Source organism: Trichomycterus rosablanca, chromosome 5, assembly GCF_030014385.1.
Source record: "Trichomycterus rosablanca isolate fTriRos1 chromosome 5, fTriRos1.hap1, whole genome shotgun sequence".
NCBI classification, from domain to species: domain Eukaryota; kingdom Metazoa; phylum Chordata; class Actinopteri; order Siluriformes; family Trichomycteridae; genus Trichomycterus; species Trichomycterus rosablanca.
The window spans coordinates 12,119,854-12,135,180 of NC_085992.1; the positions used below are offsets into that span (position 1 = coordinate 12,119,854).

Genomic DNA, 15,327 nt, shown 5'->3' on the forward strand with positions numbered 1-15,327 from the left:
CTCAGTTCATTTCCTCCCATTGGAACTGGTGCTGCCTCATCATACAGCTACCAGGAAACAATAAAGCCTCCACTAAAAACAAAACACATTTCACATTTTTTCTGTTAAAATTAGTCACATCTGACTCCCTGTCACACACACTGGCAAAGAAGAGCCACAGTTGAGTACACACATTCTTCAACATGTAAGGAGTAGCTGGCTTTGTTTTCCCAATCGTCTCTTGTGCAGGCGCCTTGTCTAGACAGTAGGTGTCCAAACAGTAGAAGCACATCCCTCCCCATCCTGCCTTCTCACTATCCAAATCGGGTCTGTAAAGTGGCTGACCTGACTGGTGCCACTACTGAAACTTATAGACTTATAGAACACTACTTTTTAGTACGAAATATTATAAGCAGTGATATTCAAACAAGTCTCATTAAAAATGAGAAAAAGACAATGTTATTTTAGTGTATGTATTGATAAATTGCATTGACAAAATTCCAGAACTCTAGTTGTTTAATAGGGCATGAGTAGTGCAACAGAAACATGTTCACCCTATAGTACAGTACTTCACCAGTGTCAGTGATGCCACAAGCTGATCATGGCTGGGAGCTGGAAACTGACTGGTTGTGCTGTTTAGGTGGCAGGGGCAGCATTTTAGGGCTGGCAGTCAATTTCAGGTTTCAGATCATGTAAGATTGTGTAATTTGGAAGACTCGGTTAGTTTGGATTTGGTGGCATCCTAGTAAGGAAAAAACTCCAGTGCTCTGCACAGAGCCCAGACCTCAGCCCTACTGAACAGCTTCAAATCAATTCGGCTTTCTTCACCAGCATCAGTGCCCAGCCATCCAAATGGATTTTGACTGAATGGGCACAAATTCCCACAGACATACTTCAAAGTCTTGGCAGAAGAGTGGCTGTTGATATAGCTGAAAAGATTACATAAAACCACTTTATTTATTAGCATTTGTTTTTAAAATAGGCTATCCAACAAGCTAATGGTCAGGGGTCCAAATATTTTTGGAAGTGTTTTTAAGCAGTTCATTTCTACACCTTGAAGGTATTAACTATTTGGTTGAACCTATCTGAGCATGGATTAAAAAAAAAGATTTGGGTGAGAAGGGCATTGGGATGCAGCAAGTAGTGTGGGTGCCACACAGCATCAGGTTCCTGGCAATTTTGGTTCAATCCTCACCTCCAGTCACTGCCTGTAAGGGGTTTCTCCATTTACCTCCTTCCACCTCCAATAAAAAATGAATTGGCTGCTCTTAATGATCCCTCGGGGTGAGTGAATGTGTGGAACAATGCAATAGTATTGCCTCCTGATCAGTTAAAAACACATTTCAGAGCCCCATTATTATAAAACTTATTTGAGCCTGAGAAAAAGTGGAACTAGAATGTGATGTCTCTATTAGCGTGATCTTGATCTGCTGCACTGATTCTGAGCCCACTCACAAAACACATTACTGTGGTCATTTTAACTTCATAAAGAATGAAACTCGAGTTGAGTGACTGCTGACAGTAAACCCTGCTTATGTGAAGTGTTAAATGGTTGGAAGAAAGGATGCATGTCTATAATGTGACTATAATAAGAAATGTACACAAGCTCCGGCTCTGTTTATCAGATGCAGCTTTCTTAAAATTATAATTCACATACATTGATGAGTCATAACAAATCAGTTTATTTGCAATAGTATAAATAATAAAACTTTGACAGGTGCACTTTTGAGAAGGTTAGTGAGATTATATTGTTTTATATTGGGGAAAATCTCTGACAACTTCTTGAGCCATTAATAGATTCAATATGAACCACTGATGTTGATCTGATACTACGTCAAACGTACACACTGTAAATGTAATGATTCTACACTATTGTGACGTTTTCTTTTTCATGATTGTGCAGTTATAAATAGCTACTAACAATAAACTAAATTAGATTTATAAACTACAGTTGATAAATTATTAATGATTATTTGTATTCATCTGTATATTGATGCTGGTGTTGGTAACAGTTTGTAATTTCTGATATTGTTTTATCTGCTCACACATTTTCTATGTGATTTAGGGTGCAGACGAAAAAGTGGTTGGCAGAAGCACTTGGACAAGTTTCCAGTAAATTCTAGTGTTGGGACGTAGTTGAGGCCAGATATGTAAAGCATGTAGATTCATACTGTAGTATCTTACACACGTTTCCGACATATCGGCACCACCACCAATGCAAGGGTAAATTATTAGCAATAATTGCATATACAAATTTGTTACCTATTATAACCAGACCTTCAAGTAAAACATTAGAATGAGAAACTTGATCACACTTAATGCTTTAAAATGACCAGTCCTTAAACTTTAATATCTCCCTTAAGGACATAAAATCAAGGATAAACTAGGATGTGGAGGATCATTCAGTGAAAATGCAGTCTCATATTTACATGCGAGTTCTTTCTCTGATAACTGAACACAAGTAAATCTCAGATCCAGTTTTCTCCAGCTTTGCGAAGTTCTTCCTTTGCTTTTTTTGTGTAGGAGAAAGAGAGTAAAAAATGGGTGTCTTGCCCTGTAATGTTGCCAAGCCCACAGTGACCCTGACCAAGATAAAGCAAGTAGTGAAAATAAATTACCCTGCAAATAATTGCTTTTAAGGTCAACCTACCCTGTACGTAAACAAACGCACTTATAAATGCACCTTTAAGGTGTCCTTTAACTCCTGTCCATGTGTTTCTATGGACACCATATCAGCACTCAATACCCCATCAATCAGACAGGGATCACCACAACCAAGTAGATATAATTTGGGTGGTGAACACTACACTTGAGTTGCGTTTTGTAGTACTGCACTGTCAGCTTCTGAGATAGAACTGATCACACACAGTGTCACACCGACCATAGTGAGCACCATCCCCAAAACAGCACCTGTGAGAGGAGAAATAATTAAGAAAGCTGTTATTAAAGGTAGGAGTCATTATACTGCTGTAGCAGATCAATAACTAGCAGAATATTACAGCCTAAAAGAAGTGGGTAAATACATTTATATTCTACTACCCTGTAGAATCAGTTTCTGCATTTTAATTATTGTGGTTCTTACATTATTATTATAAAAGATTAAATAAGATTCATTCCTTGGCGATAATAAAATTAGCGTCATGCAAATAAAGCTACATTGAAAAAGACAAATGATGAAATAAAATGCTGAGCAAGCTTTTAGAAATACAGACAGATGATGATATCAGGCAATAACATACAAAAATCAAACCCACTTTTTCCTCCAAACTCTTCTCCGAGCAGTTTCCCAGTAAACATGGTGAACACAAAGCTGAGTGAGTTCACCATCGGCACAGCCAAGGAGAGTTCTGCAACCAGAAGAATCCAAATTTGTGCAACCACATAAACCACAATATTTAAGCATATGCATTATTGCATTTTTTAGCACTGTTATACCCATTATTCACCACTGCCTATAAAAGTAGGTTAACAGCTGCTAACGATAAAAAGGTACAAGTAAACACATGGAGCTCGATGTATTTTAGCATTCTGTAAAAAGCCTTGAGTTATGTATGAAACAAGTCTGTGCATTACACTATGACTACAAGGCAAAATGCAAATTTATCATGGTTAAGTGAGTTACTTTGTAACAGCATGGAGGTATGATATGCTTTGGGGATTTTACATTCCTAAGATTAATTATAGATGTGCTCTCCTTTTATACATTCCCTTTTTTTGTTCAGTTTTCAACATACAGTGTATCACAAAAGTGAGTACACCCCTCACATTTCTGCACATATTTCATTATATCTTTTCATGGGACAACACTATAGACATGAAACTTGGATATAACTTAGAGTAGTCAGTGTACAGCTTGTATAGCAGTGTAGATTTACTGTCTTCTGAAAATAACTCAACACACAGCCATTAATGTCTAAATAGCTGGCAACATAAGTGAGTACACCCCACAGTGAACATGTCCAAATTGTGCCCAAATGTGTCGTTGTCCCTCTCTGGTGTCATGTGTCAAGGTCCCAGGTGTAAATGGGGAGCAGGGCTGTTAAATTTGGTGTTTTGGGTACAATTCTCTCATACTGGCCACTGGATATTCAACATGGCACCTCATGGCAAAGAACTCTCTGAGGATGTGAGAAATAGAATTGTTGCTCTCCACAAAGATGGCCTGGGCTATAAGAAGATTGCTAACACCCTGAAACTGAGCTACAGCATGGTGGCCAAGGTCACACAGCGGTTTTCCAGGACAGGTTCCACTCGGAACAGGCTTCGCCAGGGTCGACCAAAGAAGTCGAGTCCACGTGTTCGGCGTCATATCCAGAGGTTGGCTTTAAAAAATAGACACATGAGTGCTGCCAGCATTGCTGCAGAGGTTGAAGACGTGGGAGGTCAGCCTGTCAGTGCTCAGACCATACGCCGCACACTGCATCAACTCGGTCTGCATGGTCGTCATCCCAGAAGGAAGCTGACGCACAAGAAAGCCTGCAAACAGTTTGCTGAAGACAAGCAGTCCAAGAACATGGATTACTGGAATGCCCTGTGGTCTGACGAGACCAAGATAAACTTGTTTGGTTCAGATGGTGTCCAGCATGTGTGGCGGCGCCCTGGTGAGAAGTACCAAGACAACTGTATCTTGCCTACAGTCAAGCATGGTGGTGGTAGCATCATGGTCTTGGGCTGCATGAGTGTTGCTGGCACTGGGGAGCTGCAGTTCATTGAGGGAAACATGAATTCAAACATGTACTGTGACATTCTGAAACAGAGCATGATCCCCTCCCTTCGAAAACTGGGCCTCATGGCAGTTTTCCAACAGGATAACGACCCCAAACACAACCTCCAAGATGACAACTGCCTTGCTGAGGAAGCTGAAGGTAAAGGTGATGGACTAAACCCAATTGAGCACCTGTGGCGCATCCTCAAGTGGAAGGTGGAGGAGTTCAAGGTGTCTAACATCCACCAGCTCCGTGATGTCATCATGGAGGAGTGGAAGAGGATTCCAGTAGCAACCTGTGCAGCTCTGGTGAATTCCATGCCCAGGAGGGTTAAGGCAGTGCTGGATAATAATGGTGGTCACACAAAATATTGACACTTTGGGCACAATTTGGACATGTTCACTGTGGGGTGTACTCACTTATGTTGCCAGCTATTTAGACATTAATGGCTGTGTGTTGAGTTATTTTCAGAAGACAGTAAATCTACACTGCTATACAAGCTGTACACTGACTACTCTAAGTTATATCCAAGTTTCATGTCTATAGTGTTGTCCCATGAAAAGATATAATAAAATATTTGCAGAAATGTGAGGGGTGTACTCACTTTTGTGATACACTGTATTTATGATTCATATATTTGTTGGTTGATTGTTTTACACATTTCTACACTTATCTAGAAAAAAGATGGCAATTGTAGAACTCTTAAGGGAAACAACATACAGTATATGTAAAAAGACTTGAAAGATAAAGAAAATGGTCAAAAGTTTTTTTTTCTTTTTTTTAAATTGGCAATTCTTAAAAACAAGTCAAGCAACCACAAAGAGTAAAACAAAAACATTACTGTTTATATAACTGTACATATGACATGAGTTTTTTTCTCTATACAGTAGTGTTTTTTTAATCAGGATGAACCCAGTTGTCAAAATTCTCTAAATCAAATACCATTTTTACCAATTCACTGCAGTGTTTCAGATCTGCCTCATAAGCAGAGATCAATCAGTAGGCAGTACCAGGAGCAGTTTGCCTGATGAACTACAGATGAAGTGAATTGAAAACTAATGTCAGACATGATGTAAGTGTAGATGATGGTGGTCGGCACATTAATGAAACAATACTGTGTTAGGTGAATATAGTGCAGGTATGACAGACCTGTTGAAGCAAGCGTGAGGTAGAACACCACCGAGCCACTCTGATTCAGCAGAAAGGGCACCAGATACTGCACAGAGAATGGCATGATTAAGCCCTTATTCAGGAATGTGATTCACGCAAAGTGCTTAAATGGCATTATGCACAGGTACATCAGAAACTGGGTAAAACATGTAACAATAACAGGGCACCACATACTAACACAGTCCCTGAGTCAATAAGGAATCTTACTGAGCATTCTCACTTTTAATAATTTCCCTTTTTTACCTTGAAATTGAGAAATAAAAACTTGACTTCAGCCAGGAACTGGTAGACCTTGTTTCCTTCCTGAACCCGCTCAATGCCCTCTGTTCCTTTCCTCAGAAAGGGGTTTGTGGTGCCCCATAATGCAGCGACCAGAAAAAGACTCAGCACCTCCACTAAACAGGAACATTCATATTAGTTCACTTTATGTTCAGCTAAATTAAAAATATGGTTATATAGCTTTTTGGATAGACAATGCAACTTGTAATTTGCTTAAACTTTTATTTAACTAATGAGTACAAAGAAAACATTTTTACTGACCAACCTAATTGTTTTTTGTAAATAAAAAAACTATGTAAATGTGATGCCCGCAACACACTTCAAAAAAGTTGGGACAGAGGCAAAATAAGACCAAGATTGTACAAGTGTAGTAATAGTATAGAACATCCACCAACGGCTTAATCTTTGCAAGCAAGGTATGCTAAGAAGAAGCTGCAAGTTATCTGGGCCCAAAGTTCTCATATTAAAAGAAAGACAGTGGAAACGTGTTTTGTGGTCAGACAAGTCCACCTTTTAGCTCGCGGTAAACTTGGATTTTATGCGCCAAAGATGAAAAACACCAAAAAGTAAAAAAAAAAAAAAACACAGAGACTTTTGGAGAAACCTATGCTGCCATCAAGACAATGTCTATTTCATCAGGACAATGTCAGGCGTCATTCTGCATGAGTTACAACGGTGTGGCTTCGTAAACATAGTGTGTATGCTTGACTGGCCTGCCTGCAATCTAGATCTGTTTCCTATTAAAAATCTATGGAGCATGATAAAGAGGAGAATTAGATATAAGCGACCACATACTGTTGAGCAGCTCATGTCTTGTGTACTGCAACATGTAGCATCTTTAATTCCCAAACAATTAAAAGGTATAATTAAAACTAAAGGTGATGTGGTAAACATGCCTCTGTTTTAGCATTTTTAAGTGTGTTGCAGGCATTCATTTCTTCATTTGTTTATTTTTAACAAAAAGAATTAAGTTCGTCATTGAAAACACTGAAAGTCTTATTTTTTTGTCAAATAAAAGTTCAAGTGAATTAACAAATTACACAATTTAGTTTTTATTGCATTGCAACTTTTCTGTAATATAAAAAATAAACAAAACATTTGCATTTTATACGAGATGAAACGTTTCAATGAGTATTGCATTCATTTTTAGCATCCCCCCCCATATTGCCCATTGGTACAATACAGCTTTCAGCGACTGACAAAAAACATTTATAACTGTTTTTTTAATCAATCACAAAAATTGTAATAATTGCATGTATACATATGTTGTAAAAATAACAATATATAAACTTTTACACCTTAGACATTTTTTAAGTAAATTAGAAATTACTACACAACGCGTCCTGTCACATCACTTATTGGTGTGATCCGTTACTATGGAAACATGTTTTATTCAATCGGCTAATACACAAATAGCTTCTGAATAATGATTCGGTGCACTGTCAAATACCGGTGTATACTTACACTTTTTTAGTATTATACTATCCCAGTGAGGTAAATGATTTAATCACGTTTAATATACAACAGCGGTATAATATTTTCTAACCCATATAAAGTTATCAAACGTCCAACGTCAAACTAACTTTATATCGGTTATTTTCTAATATAGTTTAGGAAATAATGCTAATGATGCTAGCTACTCTCCAGTCAAAAACAAAAAAGTTAATAATGTACGAAGCTCTACATTTCACAGGTAAGAGGCTTAAACTGGTTAAAATAATAATAATAAAAAACTTTATATTAAAATATAAATACAATTAAATGAAAATAAAACAAACAATACATGGAAAATGCTGCAGCAGTTCTCTTACCGGCTGAAACCATTTCTTCTTGTACTTGCTGCGCCACATAGTTAACGAAGCCACAGCGACACCGACAACATAAAGTCAGAGTCAGAGTCAGAGAGGTTTTATTGTCTTTTCAGCTACATACAAGTACATATTGGAAACAGCGTTCCTCTAGGATCACGGTGTAACACGGTACAAAAAGTGCAAGACAATACAAAACAGTGTAAATACAACAATAAATACAAAAAATCCTATAATAAATAACTACAAAAGATATTCCTAATTATCCCTAATATAAACAAGTAATTAGAAGACAGGACTAAAGACAAGTGTTAGTACATGATGGTGAATAGATGGTACAATGGTGAATAAAGGAGAAGCAAAAACGAGTTCCTCTGTATTGCTGCTCTCCAGTCATTATTATTGTTCCACTTCACGAGCTAAACTGTTTCTTCTACTAACTGCTTTATCATGAGCAGGGTCGCGGTGAGTCCGGTGCAACCCGGAGACACTGGAGGCGAGGCAGGAATACATCCTGCACTGTGCACACAATCCACCTAATGCATTAATTTAGGAGGTAAGAGACATCAAGTTCCTCACAGACGAGACACATTTTTTAATTATTTCTATTTGAGAATTTAAAATGACTGACGTTAGAGTTTTTAGGATAAAATGTACCCCGTTCTGTACCTCGTTCTGTGTGTCCTTAGAGACGCACTCATTGCCTGGAGGCCATACTGTGTGCATTACATTCTGCACATACACAGAAAACATTAGCATAAGAAAGCAGAAGATGGAACTGCACAAACAAGAGATGAAAGCTGTTTAGGCTCAAGTAGGGCCAGTGATAGCTCAGTGGTTAAGGTACTGGACTAGTAAACAGAAGATTGCCGGTTCAAACCCCGCCACCACCAAGTTGCCACTGTTGGGTCCCTGAGCAAGGCCCTTAACCCTCAATTGCTCATTGTGTAAGTCGCTTTAGATAAAAGCGTCTGCTAAATGCTGAAAATGTAAATGTAAGTAGGGTGACGACCCCCCTTTCTGAGGTCAGGTGTTAAACAACAATCTAAACAAAGCATGCAAAATAGGAAGTGTATGCAAAGCTAAGCCTTGGTTAGAGTAAACTAGTTTGAACTGGTTCGGCAGAACCTAAAGAGACGAAGATTTTAAGTTGGGGCTCTCTGCTATAAAAAGAAAATTCAGCACAGAGGCGAGAGAGTTCCTCTTGATCTGGTGGCATACACAGGAGAGAGAAACTTGCAGTGATCGATCACTTCAGAGCTCAGAGACTCCTTCCTTCTTTTCTAAATAAATAATTATATTTTAATTGCTAATTCCGAGGTTACTGGTCCTCATTCAATAAAAGATTTCATCGAGATTCTAACACTGAGTAAAAGCAGTAGGGATGTAACGATACAATCTACCCACGATGCGATGCGATTCACGATACATTTTTTTCCCGATTTTTAAACAAAATTAAATTGAAGACATTATGACAAAGTTTCCTTTTATTATTTCTCCTAAAAAATACTGTATTTGTGCTTATCTTTTATTTATCTAAATAATGAGGTAGGTACAAACTTTCCAAAACAATGCTGCAGACCCGGACCTCGACCCCGACCCCCCAAGCCAAAAAAAAAAAAAAAAAAGAAGAAGCTAAAAAACCTCTCGCACACACCAAAGGATATGAGTGATAACGGAACCTTCAGGAGCTGCTAACTGAGCTACTAAGCTAACTATTCGTGTCACAAACACATTAATGTGTACTACATAGTGCACTAGATAGTGTGAAAGATAATAGATTTATGTTCCCTATACGTGCACTAAATTGTATATCAGATAACGGATTTATGTTCACTACATAGTGCACTAGATAGTATTTTAGATATGAATTTATGTTCCCTACATAGTGCACTAGATAGTGAATTAGATAATTGGTTTATGTTCCCTACACAGTGTACTAGATTGTATATCAGATAACGAATTTATGTTTCCTACATAGTGCACTATACTAGAGAGTGAATTAGATAATTGATTTATGTTCCTTACACAGTGCGCTAGATTGTATATCAGATAACAGATTTAATACGTGATCAGGGAAAAAAGTCTGTGTCACCTGATCATGTGTGTGTGTGTGCGCTCTTGGCCGCTCGTTCTACACTCCAGGAGATTTTATCTGACTTGCGGGCATCAGGGAGCCGATATGTATATGCGGGAGACTCCCGGAACTTCCGGGAGACTTGGGATGTCTGATGCTGCACATTTCCCTCGTTGTGTAAAAAACTGAAATGAAATAAATCCCACATTAAATAAATATATGAATAATACAAATAAAGCAAGTATTCTCACATTAATTATTTTTGCTGTTTAAAGTAAATATCGATTCATTATTGATGTAAACCAATTTAAATTGTTACACATGTGAATCGATTTTTAACTGTCTTGTGGTGCATTGTTACATCCCTAAAAAGTAGTTAGAGCACCATCACTTAAATTTCTTTCCTCATATGATACAAAATTATTTCAGTTGAAGACAAAAAAAAAACTTTACAAAAAAAACTTTACAAAAAATACACCCAAAACAGATTTCTGTAGGATCGATCTCTATCGTGACATGTATTCTGTTCTTTCAATTTCTTCCTTACCCTAGAGCCTCACTGTACATTAATGCAAAAACAAACTGTGACTCGTCACCTCAGCACACTAACCCACCCTCCAGACTGTATCATAAAAGCTTAGAATACCTATTTATCAATGTAAAGCTTACCTTAGCTGCTGTTCTTTAAAAATGAGAAATGTATAGCCATGTTGTTCCATTAGCAATATAAAAAAATAAAAATGAAGATGAAATACAACAAGCAAACATCACACAAGTTCCAATTTCAAGCAGTCACGCCCACATGGCTCTGCAAACTAATATTATTGGATCTGGCACAGCGGGTGAAACTTGTCACCCATTTACAGGGAGGTAATTATTGGTCAGTTTTACTAGTTATTAGTTCATTTGAAATTGGAATTGCTTGGCCCTCTGAAAATGTATAGCTGGAACATCCATCACAGCATAGCATTCTTTCTAGCAGCAACAGAGGGTGACAAGGGGACTTCTTTAATTTAACTCTTCACATTCCAACACAAATTGAATAGGCATGTATGAAAGACTTATTGCTTAGATGTGTTGTTTAAATTTTGATCTTTAAATTATAAGTAAATACAATTAGAACTAAAGTTGTATGAACTTTGCAGGTGATCCAAATGTACAGAAGCCCAGGTCTAAAGAAGAATTGGAGATCATGGATCATGGATCATGGATCATGGATCAAAGGCAAACATACCTAGGGACTGAATTTAGTCCATCATTTGCAATTGGAGAAAATATGAAGCTGCCTTAGTCAGTTTGGCCATCTAAATCATTCAACTAGATGAGGAATTTGTTAGAATTACTTCAGTAACACCAGGGAAAGGCCTGATTGTGGGTTACCTTATTGCTGTTGCAAGAGTAACCCATATTGTCTTGGCTGGAGCCCCGACATGAGTATTAGAGGAATACAGTGAGCATAGCATGATCCTTTGTATGTGTTAAAGCTCTTTGAAAAGTCAGTATCTGGCAGGTGAAGAGCATTTGGTGGAGGAATTGCAATCTAAGAGGAATTAATTGGGGAAAAAAAGATGACTGGCTGTAAAAGCACAAATGTTGACAATTTAGTTGTTAAAATTCTTACCCAAACTGATTTAAACCAGTTGACTGTGATTAATCACATTTGGCAGATACCTTTATTCAAAGCAGTGAATCTGATCTGATGCATCTCTTGCTTAACTAAACCTGTTGCACAAACTGTTTGAACTGTAAATGCTAACACATTGCTAATTTATCAAACATAAGAATTGGGCATGAAACTGTGCTTCCATGCTTAAAATACAAAACAGTCTCAACTCGTCTGTTTCCCATGAAAAAAATAACGTTTGTTTGTGTGAAACTCGTAATGAACAAACTGGTTTAAGGTAACGGAAGACGAGTAGAAATGAGTTAGTCATGATAGGAGGCAAACCTGTTTTGGTTGTTTCTGGATTACCTTTAGATTAGACCACCTTAGACCATCCAGGTGACAATTTTTGCAAAGTGACCATTCCATGAACTTTTTTATTTACTATTGAACAATTACTTGTACAGAACTGTTTGTATAGTGGGCGGCACAGTGGCTAAGTGGGTAGCACTGTCGCCTCTCAAAAAGAAGGTCCTGGGTTCGATCCCCAGGTGGGGTGGTCCGGGTCCTTTCTGTGCGGAGTTTGCATGTTCTCCCCGTGTCTGCATAGGTTTTCTCCGGGAGCTCCGGTTTCCTCCCACAGTCCAGGTTAATTGGAGACACTGAATTGCCCTATAGGTGTGTGTGTGTGTTTTTGTGTGTGTGTTTGTGTGTGTGTGTGTGTGTGTGTGTGTATATGTATGTGTATCTGCCCTGCAAAGGACTGGTGCCCCGTCCAGTGTGTTACTGTGTGCCTTGCGCCCATTGAAAAGCTGGGATAGGCTCCAGCACCACCCCCACCTCCGTGACCCTGATTTGGATAAGCGGTTAAGAAAGTGAGTGAGTGAGAGTGTTTGTATAGTACAAAAATCAATGAACCCCTAAAACTGCCATGACATGAAACCTTTAGCTATGTGTTTTATTAACAATTTGATTTTTGTTTCTTTGAGCTTGATTCTTGATTCTTTCCTTAATGATCTCTAATAGACAGACATGTTTCATTCATATGTGTGTCATGGTTATCAGGGTGTGTGAATGGTCCTTTGTTTAGACACTTTAAAACCCCTAATGCTTAAAAAATCCCAGCTTTGCATCTTTAGTTGATGTTTTAATCCATGTTTCATAATACAAGTATTGTAACAGACTGCCACACCACCGTCTAATCAACCTGATTCATTAATGAAACATTCAAGTTTAGAATCACACAAATATGTTCATTCTTTACACTTTGGTCCCTGAGACTTAAATTGCATTGTGGGTTGTGAAAGCTATGACAAGGCATATTTGTAAATAATCCCAATTTGTATGTCGTAGGTATCATATAATTATGCTGCTTATATGTGCTTATGTTGAGTAATGTCTCACTTTTGGGCAGGGTTTGGAATGTGTAATGTAAATGCAATCACACCCAGAAACTCAGCTTGGGTAAATGTATTAAATTTGGGTGTTTTTATCAAAGCTGAATGTAAATGAAACTGTTATCTAGGTCAAAGTCCCCACAAGACAATTAAAAGTTTATTACGTTTGGTCAGTAACTAAAGCTTAGAAAACAAACCTTTTATGAATGTAAGTTCTTTATTAAGTTGTAACAGAAATATACATCAATAGCAATAGATGCTTGGTACAAATCTCAGAAAGCAGATGATATTTTTAGTTGTGCATGTCACTCAGAGCCATTCCTTAGCATATTAAGGTTATAATATCTTCTGTTTTCCTAATAAAAGTAAAAATGAAATACTGTTGGCTTTGAGAATATTCTTGTTTTTTTTTTTGCGTTTCTCTGCTTCACTCGAATTTACCCTAAACCTTTATCACGATTGAAGTGGAATGCTGCAACCCCCTCCATTACTTGCAGTGCTTTTGGCTTGTACACGTGGCAGTCGTTTTTTCAACATTATAAGCAGAACAAAAAATAAGATTGCAGTCAGAATTGAACACAAAACAGATAAAATGATGATTGTAATGCTCTCCCGTTTGAGTTTGTCTTCCCCTAGAAAAGAAAAAATATCCAGTTAGGAATTACGTGAAATACATTTTGACCTTTTGGAGGAGCTGTCACTAAATAGTAACATTGGAATAATGACTCCATTGTTTCGCATACTTATATTCCTCCATACCACACTGAATAACTGGATTTTCAGCTGCTAGAGCCAAACAGACAAGCATAACTATGCCAAATATGCCAAAGCAAATTAAAAATTAAAAGCTCTAAAAGGTATTTAAATGGTCTTGTGCATTTCAACAAAAAACAATCAAGGTCTAGTTAAGACATGGTCACGGTCTTGACTTGGTCTTTGCTATTAGTGGTGTTAGACTTCTGGAATTGGCAAAGATGGTCTTGATTGAGGTCCTAGACAGTACAGACCCTCTTTAGAAGCTAAAAAAAAATACGTTGATATTTAACACAGGTTTGTAATGGGAAAATCTTAAAAATATATGTTTATGTATGGCTTCTGTATTTAATATAATACCATAAGTTCTGTTTGGGATTTATAATTGAAAAGATATTTCTTATCATTTTATTTTATCCTTGCTTTACTTCTTCATGTGTATTCAGTATCAAACGGAGGGTTACTGGATTAGTTTGTGTTTTTTAAAAGAATGTGTGGACTAAAATAACCTTCCCGTCAGTTCCTCATGCCAGTAATATACAGTACAGGCCAAAAGTTTGGACACACCAGCCAAAAGTTTGGACACACCTTCTCTTCAATGTTTTTTCTTGATTATTTTTATTTTCTACATTGTAGATTAATACTGAAGACATCCAAACTATGAAGAATTATGTAGTGAACCAAAAAGTGTTAAACAAACCAGAATATGTTTTATATTTTACCAACTCTACCTCTGCACAACCCAACTGATGGTCTCAAACACATTAAAAAAGCAACAAATTCCAAAAATTCACTCTAGACAAGGCACAAACATTCATTGAAAACCATTCCAGGTGGAAACCTAATAAAGCTGGTTGAGAAAATTTCAAAGAGTGTGCAAATCTGTCATTAAAGCAAAAGATGGCTACTTTGAAGAATCTAAAATATAAAACATATTCTGGTTTGTTTAACACTTTTTTGTTTACTACATAATTCCATATGTGTTCCTTCATAGTTTGGATGTCTTTAGTATTAATCTACAATGTAGAAAATTTTAAAAAATTAAAAGAAACCACAGGAATGAGAAGGTGTGTCCAAACTTTTGGCCTGTACTGTATGTGTTTTTTATCTGGAGCAGGAAATTACTGAACTATGACTGTATTGGTAATTTATTAACTTTGATGGCTGATTTTACCTTGACATGTAACCTGTGCAGTTCTGCTTTCATCTCTAGAATCTAATTTACTTTAATCTCAGCTCAGACTACAGACGCTGACCTAAAAATATGTTTGTGTTTTTTCATTTATTTATTATTTCTCTTACCATTCAATTCATCTATGTTTAAATAAATTCCTAGATAAATGCCTACTGAATACTTGACCATGCTTCTTTTTAACCAAATTACAGTTTAATAAGAATATTAAGTAGACTTTATGGCCAAAATGTTGTGGGCACTTGACAACTTGTTGGACACCCTATTCCAAACCCTCAGACACTGATATGAAGCTGCTCCCTCTTTGTATTCTGGGGAGGATTTTCAGTGTGTCCATTTGTGTCCATTAAGTCAAGCAGGCAT

General features: G+C 37.3%; 2 protein-coding genes across 3 annotated transcripts in view; both read right to left on the reverse strand.

Annotated features, from left to right (window-relative positions):
- Positions 1–1,641: 1,641 nt before the first annotated feature.
- tmem234 (transmembrane protein 234) lies at positions 1,642–8,008 on the reverse strand. Its single transcript, XM_062994910.1, has 5 exons — positions 7,946–8,008; positions 6,099–6,250; positions 5,835–5,901; positions 3,234–3,326; positions 1,642–2,889 (listed from the first exon to the last, which is right to left on the reverse strand). The coding sequence occupies exons 1-5, from the start codon at positions 7,956–7,958 to the stop codon at positions 2,783–2,785; spliced, it is 432 nt and encodes a 143-aa protein (XP_062850980.1). The 5' UTR covers positions 7,959–8,008; the 3' UTR covers positions 1,642–2,782.
- Positions 8,009–13,237: 5,229 nt separating this feature from the next.
- Positions 13,238–15,327, reverse strand: part of LOC134314335 (CD276 antigen-like) — a 32,857-nt gene continuing 30,767 nt past the window's right edge. For both annotated transcript variants that reach the window (XM_062994911.1, XM_062994912.1), the window contains exon 4: positions 13,238–13,651. In XM_062994911.1, coding sequence (XP_062850981.1) covers positions 13,473–13,651 — 179 coding nt within the window. In that variant the 3' untranslated portion in view covers positions 13,238–13,472. The remainder of the gene's footprint in view (positions 13,652–15,327) is intronic.

What these genes read in the sequence shown, in the direction of transcription:
- tmem234 (XM_062994910.1), bottom strand. An exon ending in TTTTATTTCTCAATTTCAAG is followed by an intron (nt 5,902 to 6,098) that starts GTAAAAAAGGGA and finishes TTCTCTGTGCAG; the next exon opens with TATCTGGTGCCCTTTCTGCT. An exon ending in AGAAGAGTTTGGAGGAAAAA is followed by an intron (nt 2,890 to 3,233) that starts GTGGGTTTGATT and finishes CTCCTCTCACAG; the next exon opens with GTGCTGTTTTGGGGATGGTG.